Here is a 13210-nt window from a genome sequence, read left to right as displayed (position 1 = left end):
GAATCTAATTATCACCTGGATTCCATATGGGAATTAGCGCCATCAAGTCAAGGACGGAATCTCTCAGTGTTTTTATGATCAAGCCATTTTACGAGGTTCACTTTTCGTTTTGGCTACCTCAGAAAACAAAGATGCTGGAAGGAAGATACTGTTCGGCAGGAACAGTTAGAGGATACGCTGTTTCCCTCACGGGTGTCTCAGGAATTGCGATCCTCTGGGAATAGCGAAACGACCCGCAGGAAAAGACGGGCGTAGTCGGAACTGTGCCTGCCGTCGGGCGATGCTGCAGAACAGGTACATACTGGGCACGGGTGGGGTCTCAGATTGGAGAAACCGGCCCTGCTTCCAGCACATTACCCACTAGCTGGCTGCTGTGGGTAACTGGGATCCCGAGCTGCACGGACGCCCGAGGGTCACGCCAACGGGAAGGGGAACAGGAGCGGGAAGGCTTCTCCGCTGGGCAAGGACGGAGCCTGGCATGGCCCGGCACCGGCCGTACCGGCACCGGCTGCTGGGGGCCGCCCGCTCCGCCCCGGCGCTCACCTGTAGGCGCTGAGGAGCGCCTTGTTGACCAGCACGGTGAGGAAAGAGCACGTCCCGTAGAAGAGCGCCGAGAGCACCCTGGGAAGTGTTGGGGAAGCGGCGGCGGCGTCCGCCTCCTCCCCCGCGGCCTGCCCGGCGCTCATGGCGGCGACGAGCGGCGGCGAGCAGGGCCGCACCGCGGGCTTGCACCAGGGTGGCCGTGGGGACGCCGCTCCTCCTCCTGCTCCCCGGCCCGTCCCCAGACGGCGGCGGCGGCCCCGGTTCCGGGCGCGGCGGCCCCGCGGGCGGGTCTGGAGCGACGCCGCGCCTCGCCTCGCCTGCCGGGGGCGCTGCCGCCGCCAGGGCCGGGGCGCCCCGCCAGAGCGGCCCGCGGGGCCCGGCGGCGGCGGGGCGGGCACCGCGCGGGGCCTCCGGCGGGCCGGGGCCGCGGCAGCCCAGCCCCCAGAGCGCCCGGCCGTGCTGTTAAACCAGGCCGGCGGCAAAGCGGGGCCTCTGGGGCCGGCCTGCGGAAGGGAGAGGGCCGAACCCCGCGGGGGCACTGCTGCAGCCAGCCCTCAGCACCCCCAGAGCTCGGCCTGGGCTTCGCGCGGAGGGACGGATTCTCACAAGTTCCTGAAACTAAAAAACAATTTACCTTGGGTGGTTTAACTTGTGTCAAATTTCAAGGGACAGGGAAAATAAACACCTTAAGCCTTCTCTGCAACAAGCCGGGCTGTCAGAAACGAGGAGGAGGCAGAGTATTTAATAATTACCAAACAGCACACATTAAACCTGAAAATTAAATCAAGTTTTTATTCAAAGCATCTATTAGAATGACAGCACATCAACTCTTCTGCTTTTAACTCACACCAAACTACAACTTAAATCTTTCAAAGAACCAAACAATTTCTTGTATGTAATCACTTAATAAAACAAAAAGCAGTCTTCCACAACGCATCTTTGCTTTTTTAACTTGGTATTTTATCCTAAACTTGTCATGATCGAAAACTGCTTCAGCTGTCTGAATTTCGTCTATGGCAAAGTACAATCCAGTGTACTTGTCACACTTCAAAGACCTGAGGAAATATTCTGGCTGACTGAAAAAAGAACTTGAAAAACCTCAAACCCAACAACAACAACAACAACAACAAAAAACCCCACCAAAAAATCCACAGCCAATCCTGATGAAGTAATATTCCAGTCTGCAAGTGGCTGGTAATTACAGTCTTCTGCCCTGTGAAACACTACTTGGGAGCAATTCTGAGTTATGATTCAGAATTACAACAGATGTATGTTCAGGGCTCATTTTGGTATCAGACTATTCACATGAAGTCAGATGAACAGTCAGAAGCACTTAATATTTTTTAGAAACCCAAAACTTACATACATTAATTAATAACTAGTTTTACATAGGCAAAGAAGCCTTGTATGACTAGTGTTTCCTATTTTTTTCAGAAGCTGAAGCAGAAGTTAAACCGTATCACTGGTGCAAAATTATTTACAATCAATGAAAGACACTTTCTTTTTTTAAATTATTCAATTTCTTTTTAGTTAAGTGCATCAACACAGGATTTAAACAAACTGGATTAATGAGATTTTCAACCACAGAAGGTTATCAGAGAACATACTTCAACAGCTGCAGTTTCTGATATAAAACCACTCTACTTTTCTGGAACAGCTGTATGCATCTGGTCAGCCTACATCAAGTGATTGACAAAATGTTTTCTTCCTTTTCAGTTCAAGCGAGAGGGAAAGAGACTTCCCTTCTCATCTGAATTTCCTGACTTCCAACGAGAGGAAGAAGTTAAAGCAAGCAGGTCAGTAAATACACATTATTAATATCCCCTTAAGCAGTAGCTTAACAACAACAACCAACAACAAAATCACACACAAAAAGTCCAATCTGAAAACAGTTTTGTTAGCATATTAGGAATCTCTGGCTGCCTTCAAAGCAAAATATGGTAAAAGATCACCATGAGGCAATGCTACTGAAAGTACATAACATTCACAAAGTGACAAGATACCCTGTTAAACATTTCATATCAGCATCTGAGTACTAGGCAGCATTCTGCAACTTCATTTATATGGGAAATATATGAAATCACACTGTTAGCACACTTGTAACTACCTTTGGAAGCCTATTTTCTATTTGTATAGTGAATACTTTTCTGCAGTGTTTACTTTATAGCTGTGCTATGGTTAGTGAACAAAAAATTGGCATGTTATGCTGGAGTAAAGCAGTAAGGTGGCTTTATGCACAGTAAGTATGGAGGCTTCTATTTGCTAATCATTATAAAAGCAATGCTTTAAAACTTAGTGTTTGCTAATAGAAGACCTAGAATAGTTTACTACAAACTCAAACCACCCTGTAAATAACCCCTTTATTAACAAAATCAAGTGCCAAATCACTACAGGGCCCAAAAACCTGAAAAAATATTACCAGTTCTTTACCTTTTTCTAGACTTTGCAAGACTAATCATTTTCAGATAAAGCAATGTGCAAAACTTCCCAACTACACATGTTAGGAATAACAAGTGCTACCAAGAGATTCTGCTGAAATCAAATCAAAAAAAATGTGAAGCAGCAAAGTCAAGCCTCATACCTTGGGCAGTCACAGTGAAGATATTCCCTGCATGAAGCATTTTCTTTCCCTGTACAAGTTGAGATAACTAAACTCTGCCCTTCGCCTTGGAGATGCTAGGTATAGATATACTGACATTAGAAAAACATGGTTTCATTGCTGTTTAACAATATCCCCAGACTCATCACTTTGCTAGATAGTCAGATAAATACTTTTTTGTTAGCCTTCTTTGGCCACATGTACCATCCTGCTAATTGTGAACACTTTGTTCAGAAAGTGTTTCCTGTGAAATCTGCTTCAGATAAATGAGTTAACCTTGCAAAATCTAGCTTCCCATGACACATAAATTTATCAACCCTGCCTTATGCAGTCCCATATTTACAAAATACTTAGAAATTTTACATCTGTCTTCTATCCTATCAAAAGTGCAATTCTCTCACCCCATGTTATGGGGCAACAACATTCTTCATAAATTCTACAGAATAGCAGCCTATTATAAGCAAATAAGGTGCTTAGCTTATGCTTGGGATCTAACTGGTTAAGTAACACCAGAAAGTACATTTTTCATGGGCAGAGACTGCTCCTCCTATCTACTGTCGCAGGGGTGCCACAGCTAAGTTTGCCAGCTCAATGAGCGCCAGCGCGCCATGCATGCGTTCACGCTGCTCCTGGAGGCGACGGTGGCGGGCAGCTGAATGAGCACTGTTTTTCTCTTCATCGTCCTCTTCATCAGACTGAAGATACTCCATTGGGTCCTGCTGTTCCTGATCTGTTTTCTGGATTGCTTTGGTCTTCAAAGCAGGAGCACGCTGCTCTCTAGTCTCCCAGTATCTATAACATCAAAGGTGAGGAATACTTGTAAAATACACACAACAATTGACTCGCACATCAACAATTCAAAATGGGCAAAAACCTCCCAAGTACTAGCTTGCATCCAACTGGGCATTGCACTTGGCTTTACCTTTCAGCCCTTATTTGGTAGTATTTAAGCTGTCAGAAAACTTCTTTACTCGGTATTTTAAATGTGAAGTGCCCAAGTGAACATCTGTGACAGACTTCTTGCCTCCATGGTGTTCTCAGCAGGCATTTCTTCCAGACATACAGTACACCTCATACAAATGCAAATTCAGCAAAACTGTAGCACTAGCTAATAAAGTATTAGCAGGTGTTGATCAAGCAAAAAAAAAGTATTGAAGCAGAGAGCAAACACAAAACAAAACTGTAAGAAAAAAGTCTCAAGAACTTTGTCTTGACCAGGAGTTCATAATTCTTTAAGGAGAGGCGAGGCTGTGCTGATGTGTACTGGAAAAACATCTAGTTTTGCTTTCTTGAGGTTTAACTATCCCAAAGAATGAATGCTGTGTTAGACTACTCTTTTAAGTATTTTGAGAAAGATGAGGAAACTTACTTCGCTAGCCACTCAGCCACAGCTTTATTGTCAGCTGTCTCCTTCTTACTCAGCCTGTCTGTGAGCTCCTCCCTCTTCAGTCGGGCATAGGGATGTTTGGGACAATGACGGTTTGCATGTGTGAATCTGCTTAAACAGCCTTAAAAAAACCACAGAGTGACAATGAAGAAGTGTTACAGAAAGCAGCCAACCAAAGAAAGTGTAGCATCTGTGGGATGGAAATGCCACTGAATCCACCCTTCCCCATTCACAAACCCCCTAGGTTTTGGTGAAAACCAAAGGCTCTAGGTTCATAACATGCCCCATTATTTTATACATTAGTATCCACTGACACAAATGTATGCAATCCTTAGATACATACTTGCAGAATTAGGCAGATTCTGCAGGGCTCTTCCGTTCCCAAAAAGTTCCAGCAAATTTAAACTCCAAAGCTTTTGCCATGTGAACACGCATACATTCCCAATGTTAGTCTGACCCCAGAAAGCTGCAAATCGTTCTCTAATGACTTACCATTCTCTGAGCAGACAAAAGGCTTCTCTCCTGTGTGGAGACGCTGGTGAGTTTTGAGCTGCCCACTCTGTACAAAGGCTTTCCCACAATCTGGGTAATCACATAAATAAGGCCTTTCACCTAAAGTAGTAACAGAAGAGATTTATGAAAGATGACTAGAAGTGTCATAGTACCCAGTAGTGGTCCCTGGCTTCAGAAACTTGCATCTACTTTAAAAATCCTGGTTTACTTAGAAGTGCATGCTCTGTGCTACTGAACAATACACTTCCTAAAAGAAAAAAAAATTGTACTTTTCCTTGTCATATTTCCTGATTTAAGACTCCTAGATAGCACTACGTAAGTTTTGTGAAACTGTGCAGATACAAAGCAAGAAATATGGACAAGTGATTGGACAAGTAATGTAATTCAAGTTGTAACTAGAAACATTTTATCCTTACCATAGACTGAACTAGGGTAAAATATCCTGAGGTCAACATCACTACAAGGTTATAGAAATATCTCATTAGGAGAAATAGCTCATGTTTAAGAAAAGTTATAATGATGAAGGCTGCATGAGAAACTTATTCCAGATTCAAGTTTTCTTAAATCAGTCATCAAGGAAGAGTTCTCCACGCAAACTGCAACCAGGAGAACAAAGGTAGCAGGTGTCTCCTTCCTCAAGTGGACCTGACTGCACACACTACACAAAGGTATGCCATGCAACCCTCAGGAAGGCAACAAAATGAGGGTGAGTCTGGCTCACTAATTCAGGGGAATGACAGGGTAAGCTCTACCCAGTTAAGTAGTTCTTAAAAGTTCAACACATTGCAGGACCGAATGAAATAATTTATTTTGAGCAAAAAATGAGGAATGCTGGTGTTTAATATCATTATTTAGATTAGTCATAGTGACCTGAGTCAGAAGGAGATGGAGACAGCCAGGGCTTTTGTGGGATTTTGTTTGGTTGGTTTGAGGGGAGTGCTGGTGGTTGTGTCCGTATTGTGAGCTACATTTTTCATGTTTTATGGCAAACATTGTTCTGTTGAAGAAATAAAATGTATTTGCTTGGTTTAAAAAAACCCAAACAGCATCTTCAGTTTAAGCTCAGCTGAGTATTGAGTGAGTTCATCATACATTTAAACTTAACTGCAAATCACCTTCTAAATACAGTTCAGTGAATTAGCCCGATCTCCTCCACCCCAGAAAATTAATTTTAGGTGGTGGGAAAAAACAACTGGGTGGTGATTTTAAGCATGTAGACTCTTCTCTCAATATTTAAGCTTACTTCCTAGGACGTGACAATCCTGAAGTTGCCATTTTTTAAGTTACTCTAACCTCTTACAGCAAAAAACTTCAACTGTGATGTGAAAAATGCATCAGCAAGGAGGAAACAAAGCGCAAAGAGGCAATCAGGATACAAAGTGCTACCAGGCTCAAGTACAGAGTACCAAGCCCAAGACTACAGTCTTTCTTAAAAAGTGAGTCCGCGACAGATAAAATGTTTACTCAATTTGGCTATACTATTATAGCCTAAATTGCTGCTACACTTCCCCACTACAAATATGGTTACAAAGACTTTGATTGATTAACAAGCACTGGGAGCAAAGTGTGGTCAATTTAGCAGTTTAGCAGCAATAAAATCATAACAGGTCAAGTTCTTTGAGGTTCCTTTATGTTTGTCTGGGGGGATTTAATTCCTTCATTTGTGCTTCCTAAGTGGCTCTCCCCAGCTATTCACACCTTCCTTTTACTCACCGGTGTGAGTTCGTTTATGGGCTTGCAGTGACTTCTCTCGTGGAAAGACCCTGTTGCAAATATTGCAGCGTATCCTGCTGGAAGAGTGCTCTCCTTCACTGATCAGGTCTCGGACGGTGTCTGCTCTTGGACGGCCACGTCTTATTCCATCCTGGGTGCAAATAATGAGGCAACTAAACTCGGGCACTTCCTCCCCCCTGCAGTTTGGCCAACTGGCGCAGCATCCCCTGGAGCGAAGGCGTGACCAAGGATGGTGCTGTGACAGCACAGAGCCACACCAGACTGTGCCCAGCCCATTCCTAAGGGCCCGGTGCAGGAGGGGAGATAACAGGCACCACCATGAGCTCAGGAGCACAAGGGAAACTGAGAACAGGATCAGAGAATGGGTCAGGCTGAAAGGGACCACAGCGCATCATCTGCTCCAACCTCCCTGCTCAAACAGTCATTCTAGAGCACATGGCACAGGATTGTGTCTAGGCAGCTCTTGAGTATCTCCAGGGACAGAGACTCCAAAACCTCTCTGGGCAACCTGTGCTATGCTTGGTCACCAACACATAAAAAAATTCCTCCTCATATTGAGGTGGAACTTCCTGTGTAACAGTTATTGCCTACTGCCTTTTTTTCCTCCAGCTTGTTACAAGCAAATCCTACCTCCATCCTCTTGGCACCCTTGTAAGATACTCATATCCATTATTAAAGTCATCCCAATCGTCTCTTCTTGAGGCTGAATAGGTACAGCTCCCTCAGCCTTTCCTCATAAAATATATGCTCTGGTCCCTAAATAATCTTTGTTGTTCTATACTGGACGCACTCCAGGAGCTCCATGCCTCTCTCGTACTGAGGAGCCCAGAACGGGACAGACCGCTCCAGACGCGAGGAGAGAGAAGACAAGAGTTTTTTTCGGCGGCGAGGATGGTTGTTTTATGGTTATTTTTTTACTTTTTGAAGGAGGGAGGACGGGCATCCGCCCCGTTCCCCGCTCTCCCCCGCGGCGCGCGCGCCGTAGCCGGAAGTGACTTCACTTTAAATGCCCGGGCGGAAGCGCGGGAGGGGCGCGCGCGGCGGAGTCACCCCGCAGGCGCGCGGCCCGCCCGCCCCCGCCCGCTGCGCACTCACCTTCAGGTGCAGGTGCCGCCCGCCGCTCCCCGGGCTCCCCGCCTTCTCCTCGTCCCCGCCGGGGACTCTGCCCGCTCCCCCGCGGGGCGGCGGCAGGGCTGACGGGCCGGCAGTGCTGTCGCCGCCGCCGGGGCTGAGGGTCACGTTGTGCGCGTTCTCGCCCCAGCGCCAGGGGTAGACCATGAAGTCGCTGAAGCCGGGGCTGGTGGGGACGGGCGGGACGGGCATCGGCTCCTCGGCCCCGCTCCCCGCCGAGGAGGGCTTGATCGGCGTGGTTTTGATAACGGAGACCAGGACGCGCTTCGGGGAGTCCTGGCAAAAAATCACCGGGGGAGCGCCCGGCGGGAGCCGCTCCGCCATCGCCGAACCCTCGCGGGTAGCGGCGAAGGGTGGGAAAGAGAGCGAAAGGAGGGCGCTCCGCGGCGGCACGGCCCCGCAGTCCGCGCCCGTGTCCCGGAATGGGCCGTGCAGCTGCACGGAGGTCCCGCGGCCGTCGCCACCTGTCGCCGCCTGGGCTCGCCTCAGCCGCTCATCACTGAGGACGGCGGCTCCCTATGGTCTCCGCGGCTTGCCCTCCGCACCCCTCCGCCTCCGCGGCCACCCCCGAGAGGGTCCGCCAAGTCAGCGGCGGCCCCCGGCCATGGCAGCGGCCGGAGCGAAGCAGTCACAGCGTTCCCGCACCTTTCCGAAGCGAAGCCGGCCCCACTGGCAGCCCCGGTCCCGGCGATTCCCGAGGAGGAGCCGCCGCCGCCGCCGCGATACCTCCGCGCTCGCAGCCCCGGCCGAGCCCCAGGTTTTCCCGCGTTACGTTTCGCGCCCGAGCGCAGCCAATCACCCGGCCCGGCGCGGGTGTCACGGGGAGTCTGTTCCCGCCGGCCAACCGCTGGGCGGGAAAGTCGGCGGCCGCGCCCCTAGGGGCGGGGCCTGAGGGCGAGGCCGGGCTGTTGCTGCCATTCTATTGGACAGAAGCCGGGCCCACGGACCCGCCGGAGGCGCAGATTGGTCCGCCGGGGCGGGGGCGGGGGGAGGCAAGGGCAGTGCGCCCGGGCAGGTTTGGCGCGCTGCGGCTGTGGGCGGGCTGCGCGGGCCAATCCCGTGGCGGCGCAGCGGAGTTGGCGCGCCCGGCGGCTTAAAGGGGTCGCCTGGCGGTGGGACAACGGGTCGTGGCTTCCCCTCCCTGGGGCGGGGGAAACGCTTTCCTTTCCCCTGCTGGAGCCCTGCCCTCAGGGGCGGACAGAGCTGGGACCGATCTTACAGGGTGGGAGGGTACCTCAGTACGCTGTCTACGCGGGGATCGCAGGGCGGGCGGGGTCGGGCCGGCGCGGCCGTTATGGCGCTGGCGGGGCCGCCCGGGGAGACGCCCCGTCTAGCAGCGGTGCCGTGGCAATAGGGTACTCGTGGCTGTACAGCTACGTGCACCGGTCCCGGGGCTGTGAGAAGTGTGTAGAAGACGTTGTCTCGGCCGTCGACTCGGGAATTTTAGGAGGTTCTTAAGGCAGGTGTTATTTTAAGAGGATGGTGCCAGACTTTATTCAGTGGTTCCCAGCGGCAGGACGAGGAGCAGTGGCTCTAAACTGAGATATAAGAAGCTCCACTTCAACATGAGTGACAGCTTCTTTACATTGAGTGTGGTAGAGAACTAAAATATAAGTTTCCCTTCAGCACGGGGCTGCTCCAGTCTGAGAACATAGCTTACATTTTTTACATTAGTAGCTAAATTTTGAGGCCAGTGTCAAGAGCACAGAAATGCCACAGAGCTCCAAAAATTGTGAGGTTTTTTTCCCAAGATCTATTTTGTTCACAGTTCGTATGCTGCTGACTGCTGCTGTAAGAGTATTGGCAAACTTCATGACTGACAGGAACAGGAAAATGCAGGGAAGAGCAGGTTTGCAGTGTACGACTACTAAGTAATGCCCTTTTGGATAATGGGAAAAGCCTACCAATTCTTCCAATACAGAGGCTGTAATACGGGGCGTCAGCATTCCTTATCCATCCCGAGATCAGCAGCCCTTTCATTCTGAATTATAGTTGAGTTTGCTTCAACTGCTCTTTTAAACTAACTGAAAATCCTCAAGTGTTTACTTAGGCAAATTCTTGTCCATTGCTATGCTATCCCAGCTTCTCCAAGTCAGTGTAACCTGTCAAAGTCCTACCATTACTGTGCCGGGTCAGGCCTTCCTTACCAGGCCAGAAAGAAAATGCTGCAGCTTGTAACATTTGTTTCCAAAATGAGCAAATAGGTTTCCACATGCTTGGATCTGACTCCCTTAAAACCTTTGGCCCTGAAAATAGCCCATGGTAAATACTTCTGGTATTATAATGATGTTGTAGAGGAATAGTAATACAAAAAACATGTTAAAATCTACTTTAAAATTAAAAAAAAAAAAAAATTATTCATGTTAAAATAATTGCACCCCAAAACCAAGCTGCAAATATTCTTCATAACTTTCCAAAACCACATGCCTAATGCTTCAGGTAGTACCTGTAGCTGCTAAAGAACGCCAGTGATGGATGGAATTAACATTGTGAGCTGGTATACAGAACTGTAGATACTGGGAATGGAGCAGTGCATTGTGAGCAACAGAATATCTCCATATTTAACCTATGCTACCCCAATGTACACATTATGTTTTGTGATGGCTTTCAAGGGCCTGACAGCAGATTAACTTTTTTATGTGGGTCTTGTAAATTTTTCTAATGCCAACTAATTGAATTTTGTTAGTAGAGGCAACACAAGAGAAGGGAGAAGTTAGTTGATGCCACATCTGATATTTTAACTGTTCGGAACAGTAGTGTTTTATGTTGTAATAGCCATAACCAAAGAGAACTGAACTTTTTCTCCAGATCCTGCTACTGGAAGAGAAAATGGGCATATAGAATGCACCTGGCCTAGAGGGCCTAAAACACACTGCTTTTCAGTACACAGCCGTAGGTATTATGATGTATTATTAAAGTAGTTCATGTTACATGTAAAACCTGTTCTAAAGTAATCATCTGAACTGAAATGTCTTAGCAATATTAAATATGTTTCCTTTTCATAGTATTTTGATGCTATGCTACTAGCTTAATGTGTGTTGTAGTTTGACTGTGGCTAGATTCCAAAGTCTCTATAGCTTCTCTCTGCAGCTGGACAGAGGAAAGAAATTTTAACAAAAGGTTAATGGGTTGAGATAAGGACTGAGAGGGATCACTCACCAAATATCATCATGGGAAAAACAGGCTCAACTTAGAGATATGAAGTGAATTCATTACTGACAAAATCAGAGCAGGACAATGAGAAAGTAAAATAACCCTTAGAAACAGCTTCCTGCTACCCCTCCTTCCTTCCAGCTCTGCTCCTACCCCAGCAGCACAGGGAGACAGGGAATGGGGGTCATGGCCAGTTCATCACCCCAGGCTTCTCCCACTGCTCAGGAACAAGAGTCATTCCTCTGCTGCACCATGGGGTCCCTCCCATTGCAGACAGTTCTCCATGAGCTTCTCCAACGTGGCTCGATCTCATGAGCAGCAGCTCTCAGTGACCTGCTGCAGTGTGAGTCCCTCCCATGGACACACAGGCCTCCCAAAACTGCTGCAGCCTGGGTCACTCTTTTACAGGGTGCAGTCCTTCAAACACAAGCTGCTCCAGCATGGGGCCTCCCTTGGGTTCACAGACTCCTTTGTGCATCACCTGCTCCAGTGTGGGTCTCCCCCACCAGCTGCAGGTGGATCTCTGCATCCCCATGGACCTCCATGGGCTGCAGGGCACAGCTGCCTCACCATGGTCTGCGCCAGGGGCTGCAGCAGAACCTCAGCTCTGGTGCCTGGAGCACCTCCTCCTCCTCCTCCTCTTCCTCTGACCCTGGTGTCTGCAGAGTTGTTCCTCTCACGTGTTCTCACCCTACTCTTCTCTGACTGCAACTACATATGTGCAATATCTTTTTTCCTTTCATCTGAAATCTGTTATCACAGCAGTGTTATCACCGTTTCTGACTGGCCCAGCCTAGGCCAGTGACACATCTATATTGGAGCCACCAGAGATTGGCTCTGCTGGACATGGAGGAAACTTCCAGCAGCTTCTCACAGAAGCCATCTCTGTAGCCCTCCCCCCTGCAAAGCTTGCCCTTGGAAACCCAATTCAATGCATTAAAGCATTAATATTTTAGTGTAGAAACAAGAAAACGTTCTCTATGCGAGTTAAAGGACCAAAATAATGAAACATGATACAGTCAGATCAAATCCTGCTTATTACAACAAAGCACACCTTTTATCACACGTGACATAAGACTGGAATTGTAAAAGGATAGGGAGCAAGGATTCAAGAGAAAGCAGGAAAATGTATGGTAATAAAATCTTTTATCCAAGTCTTTGTTATTATATTTTTAAAGTTTCCAGATTTCCTGTCTAAGCATTCAGATTCCACTCTAGGAATCACATTCCCAACTCGTGAGACTTTCACTGCTGGGACCAAGATCCCTTTGCAGAGGATGGCTCCAGTCACCTGACAGGTGCCCTGTTTGAATCCCTACACTTACCATACTCACACTGCCAGACAAGCTTCCTTGGCCACCTTGACCCCACATTTCCCATAGCAGTGTCCCAGATGCTGGGTTCCTGGAAGTATTTTGATCCTGATGGGGCAACTCAGTAGCAGCACATGCTGTTTCTAAGGAATTCCTGGGCTTTTACACCCTTACAATCTATGTGCCCACCCTTCATGCCCCTTGCACTTGCCTCTTGGTCCAATGGTGATGTTTTGGCTGAGGTCCTCTCCTTGTTCATTGGGTCCTGCAGAGTCTCTAGGTGACTGGGCACCCCCACCCCTTGCAGCTAGCACCAAGGTCCCCTTTGTCAGCAGAAGGTCAGTGCCTGTTCCTGGCTCATTTGATGGGGCTCCAACCATTTGCTGCCAGCCGGGGCACAATGTCCAGCTTGCACAGAAAGCTGTCAGCATTAGGGTACTCCTCTATAAGCATGTCCATCTTTGGTGATGCAGCTCTCTTTTTGGCTTAAGACTTCATGTGGTCAATTTTGCTTGGTAGAATTGTGTTGCTGGAAAATGTATGAGATAGCTAGATCCTCTAAGTGACACAGTGTTACCCTCTCTACCCTGCCCTAGAACGGTGCCTTGCGCCATGTGATGTGTTCAGGATGTGTCTCCCTCAGGCAGGAGAGATGTGGGCATAGAAAATGAAATGTCCAGGGATGAGAAAGTGTCTGTACGAAAGGTCAAGGACAGGATGACCCTTGCTGCTGATTAGGTACTTAGCTGCAAACACAGAGAAACACCAGTCAGCATTCTCAATTCTGTCTTTTGTAATTAGGCACTTTTGCACCTTAAACAAAAAAAAAAAAAAAAA

The 13210-nt window shown here is 48.2% G+C and overlaps 2 protein-coding genes across 7 annotated transcripts in view; both read right to left on the bottom strand.

Annotated features, from left to right (window-relative positions):
• SLC35D2 (solute carrier family 35 member D2) overlaps positions 1 to 698 on the bottom strand; it is a 60760-nt gene extending 60062 nt beyond the window's left edge. For 5 of the 6 annotated variants that reach the window (XR_008483778.1, XM_054287048.1, XM_054287030.1 and 2 more), the window contains exon 1: positions 544 to 698. Coding sequence is in view for 4 of the 6 variants with exons in the window: in XM_054287048.1 (XP_054143023.1) it covers positions 544 to 686 (143 nt within the window). In the remaining 2 variants the exon portion in view is untranslated. Of the gene's footprint in view, positions 1 to 15; positions 399 to 543 lie in introns of those variants that run through there. The other variant, XR_008483779.1, reaches the window with a different exon arrangement.
• A 1729-nt stretch (positions 699 to 2427) lies between these two features.
• Positions 2428 to 8418, bottom strand: ZNF367 (zinc finger protein 367). Its single transcript, XM_054285777.1, has 5 exons — positions 7872 to 8418; positions 6756 to 6906; positions 5022 to 5141; positions 4512 to 4650; positions 2428 to 3934 (listed from the first exon to the last, which is right to left on the bottom strand). The coding sequence occupies exons 1-5, from the start codon at positions 8229 to 8231 to the stop codon at positions 3694 to 3696; spliced, it is 1011 nt and encodes a 336-aa protein (XP_054141752.1). The 5' UTR covers positions 8232 to 8418; the 3' UTR covers positions 2428 to 3693.
• Positions 8419 to 13210: the final 4792 nt, after the last annotated feature.

Source organism: Melozone crissalis, unplaced genomic scaffold, assembly GCF_028551555.1.
Source record: "Melozone crissalis strain CALT ecotype California unplaced genomic scaffold, PUWL_Pcris_2 ptg000005l_1, whole genome shotgun sequence".
Taxonomy (NCBI): Eukaryota; Metazoa; Chordata; class Aves; order Passeriformes; family Passerellidae; genus Melozone; species Melozone crissalis.
This window is presented reverse-complemented; position numbering and strand designations above follow the sequence as displayed.

Coding starts and splice junctions, on each gene's coding strand:
- ZNF367 (XM_054285777.1), bottom strand. CDS start 8,231: ATGGCGGAGCGGCTCCCGCCGGGCGCTCCCCCGGTGATTTTTTGCCAG. Junction 4,651..5,021: donor TTTTGTCTGCTCAGAGAATG/GTAAGTCATTAG, acceptor GGTTTTTTTAAG/GCTGTTTAAGCAGATTCACA. Junction 3,935..4,511: donor GTGGCTGAGTGGCTAGCGAA/GTAAGTTTCCTC, acceptor TTGATGTTATAG/ATACTGGGAGACTAGAGAGC.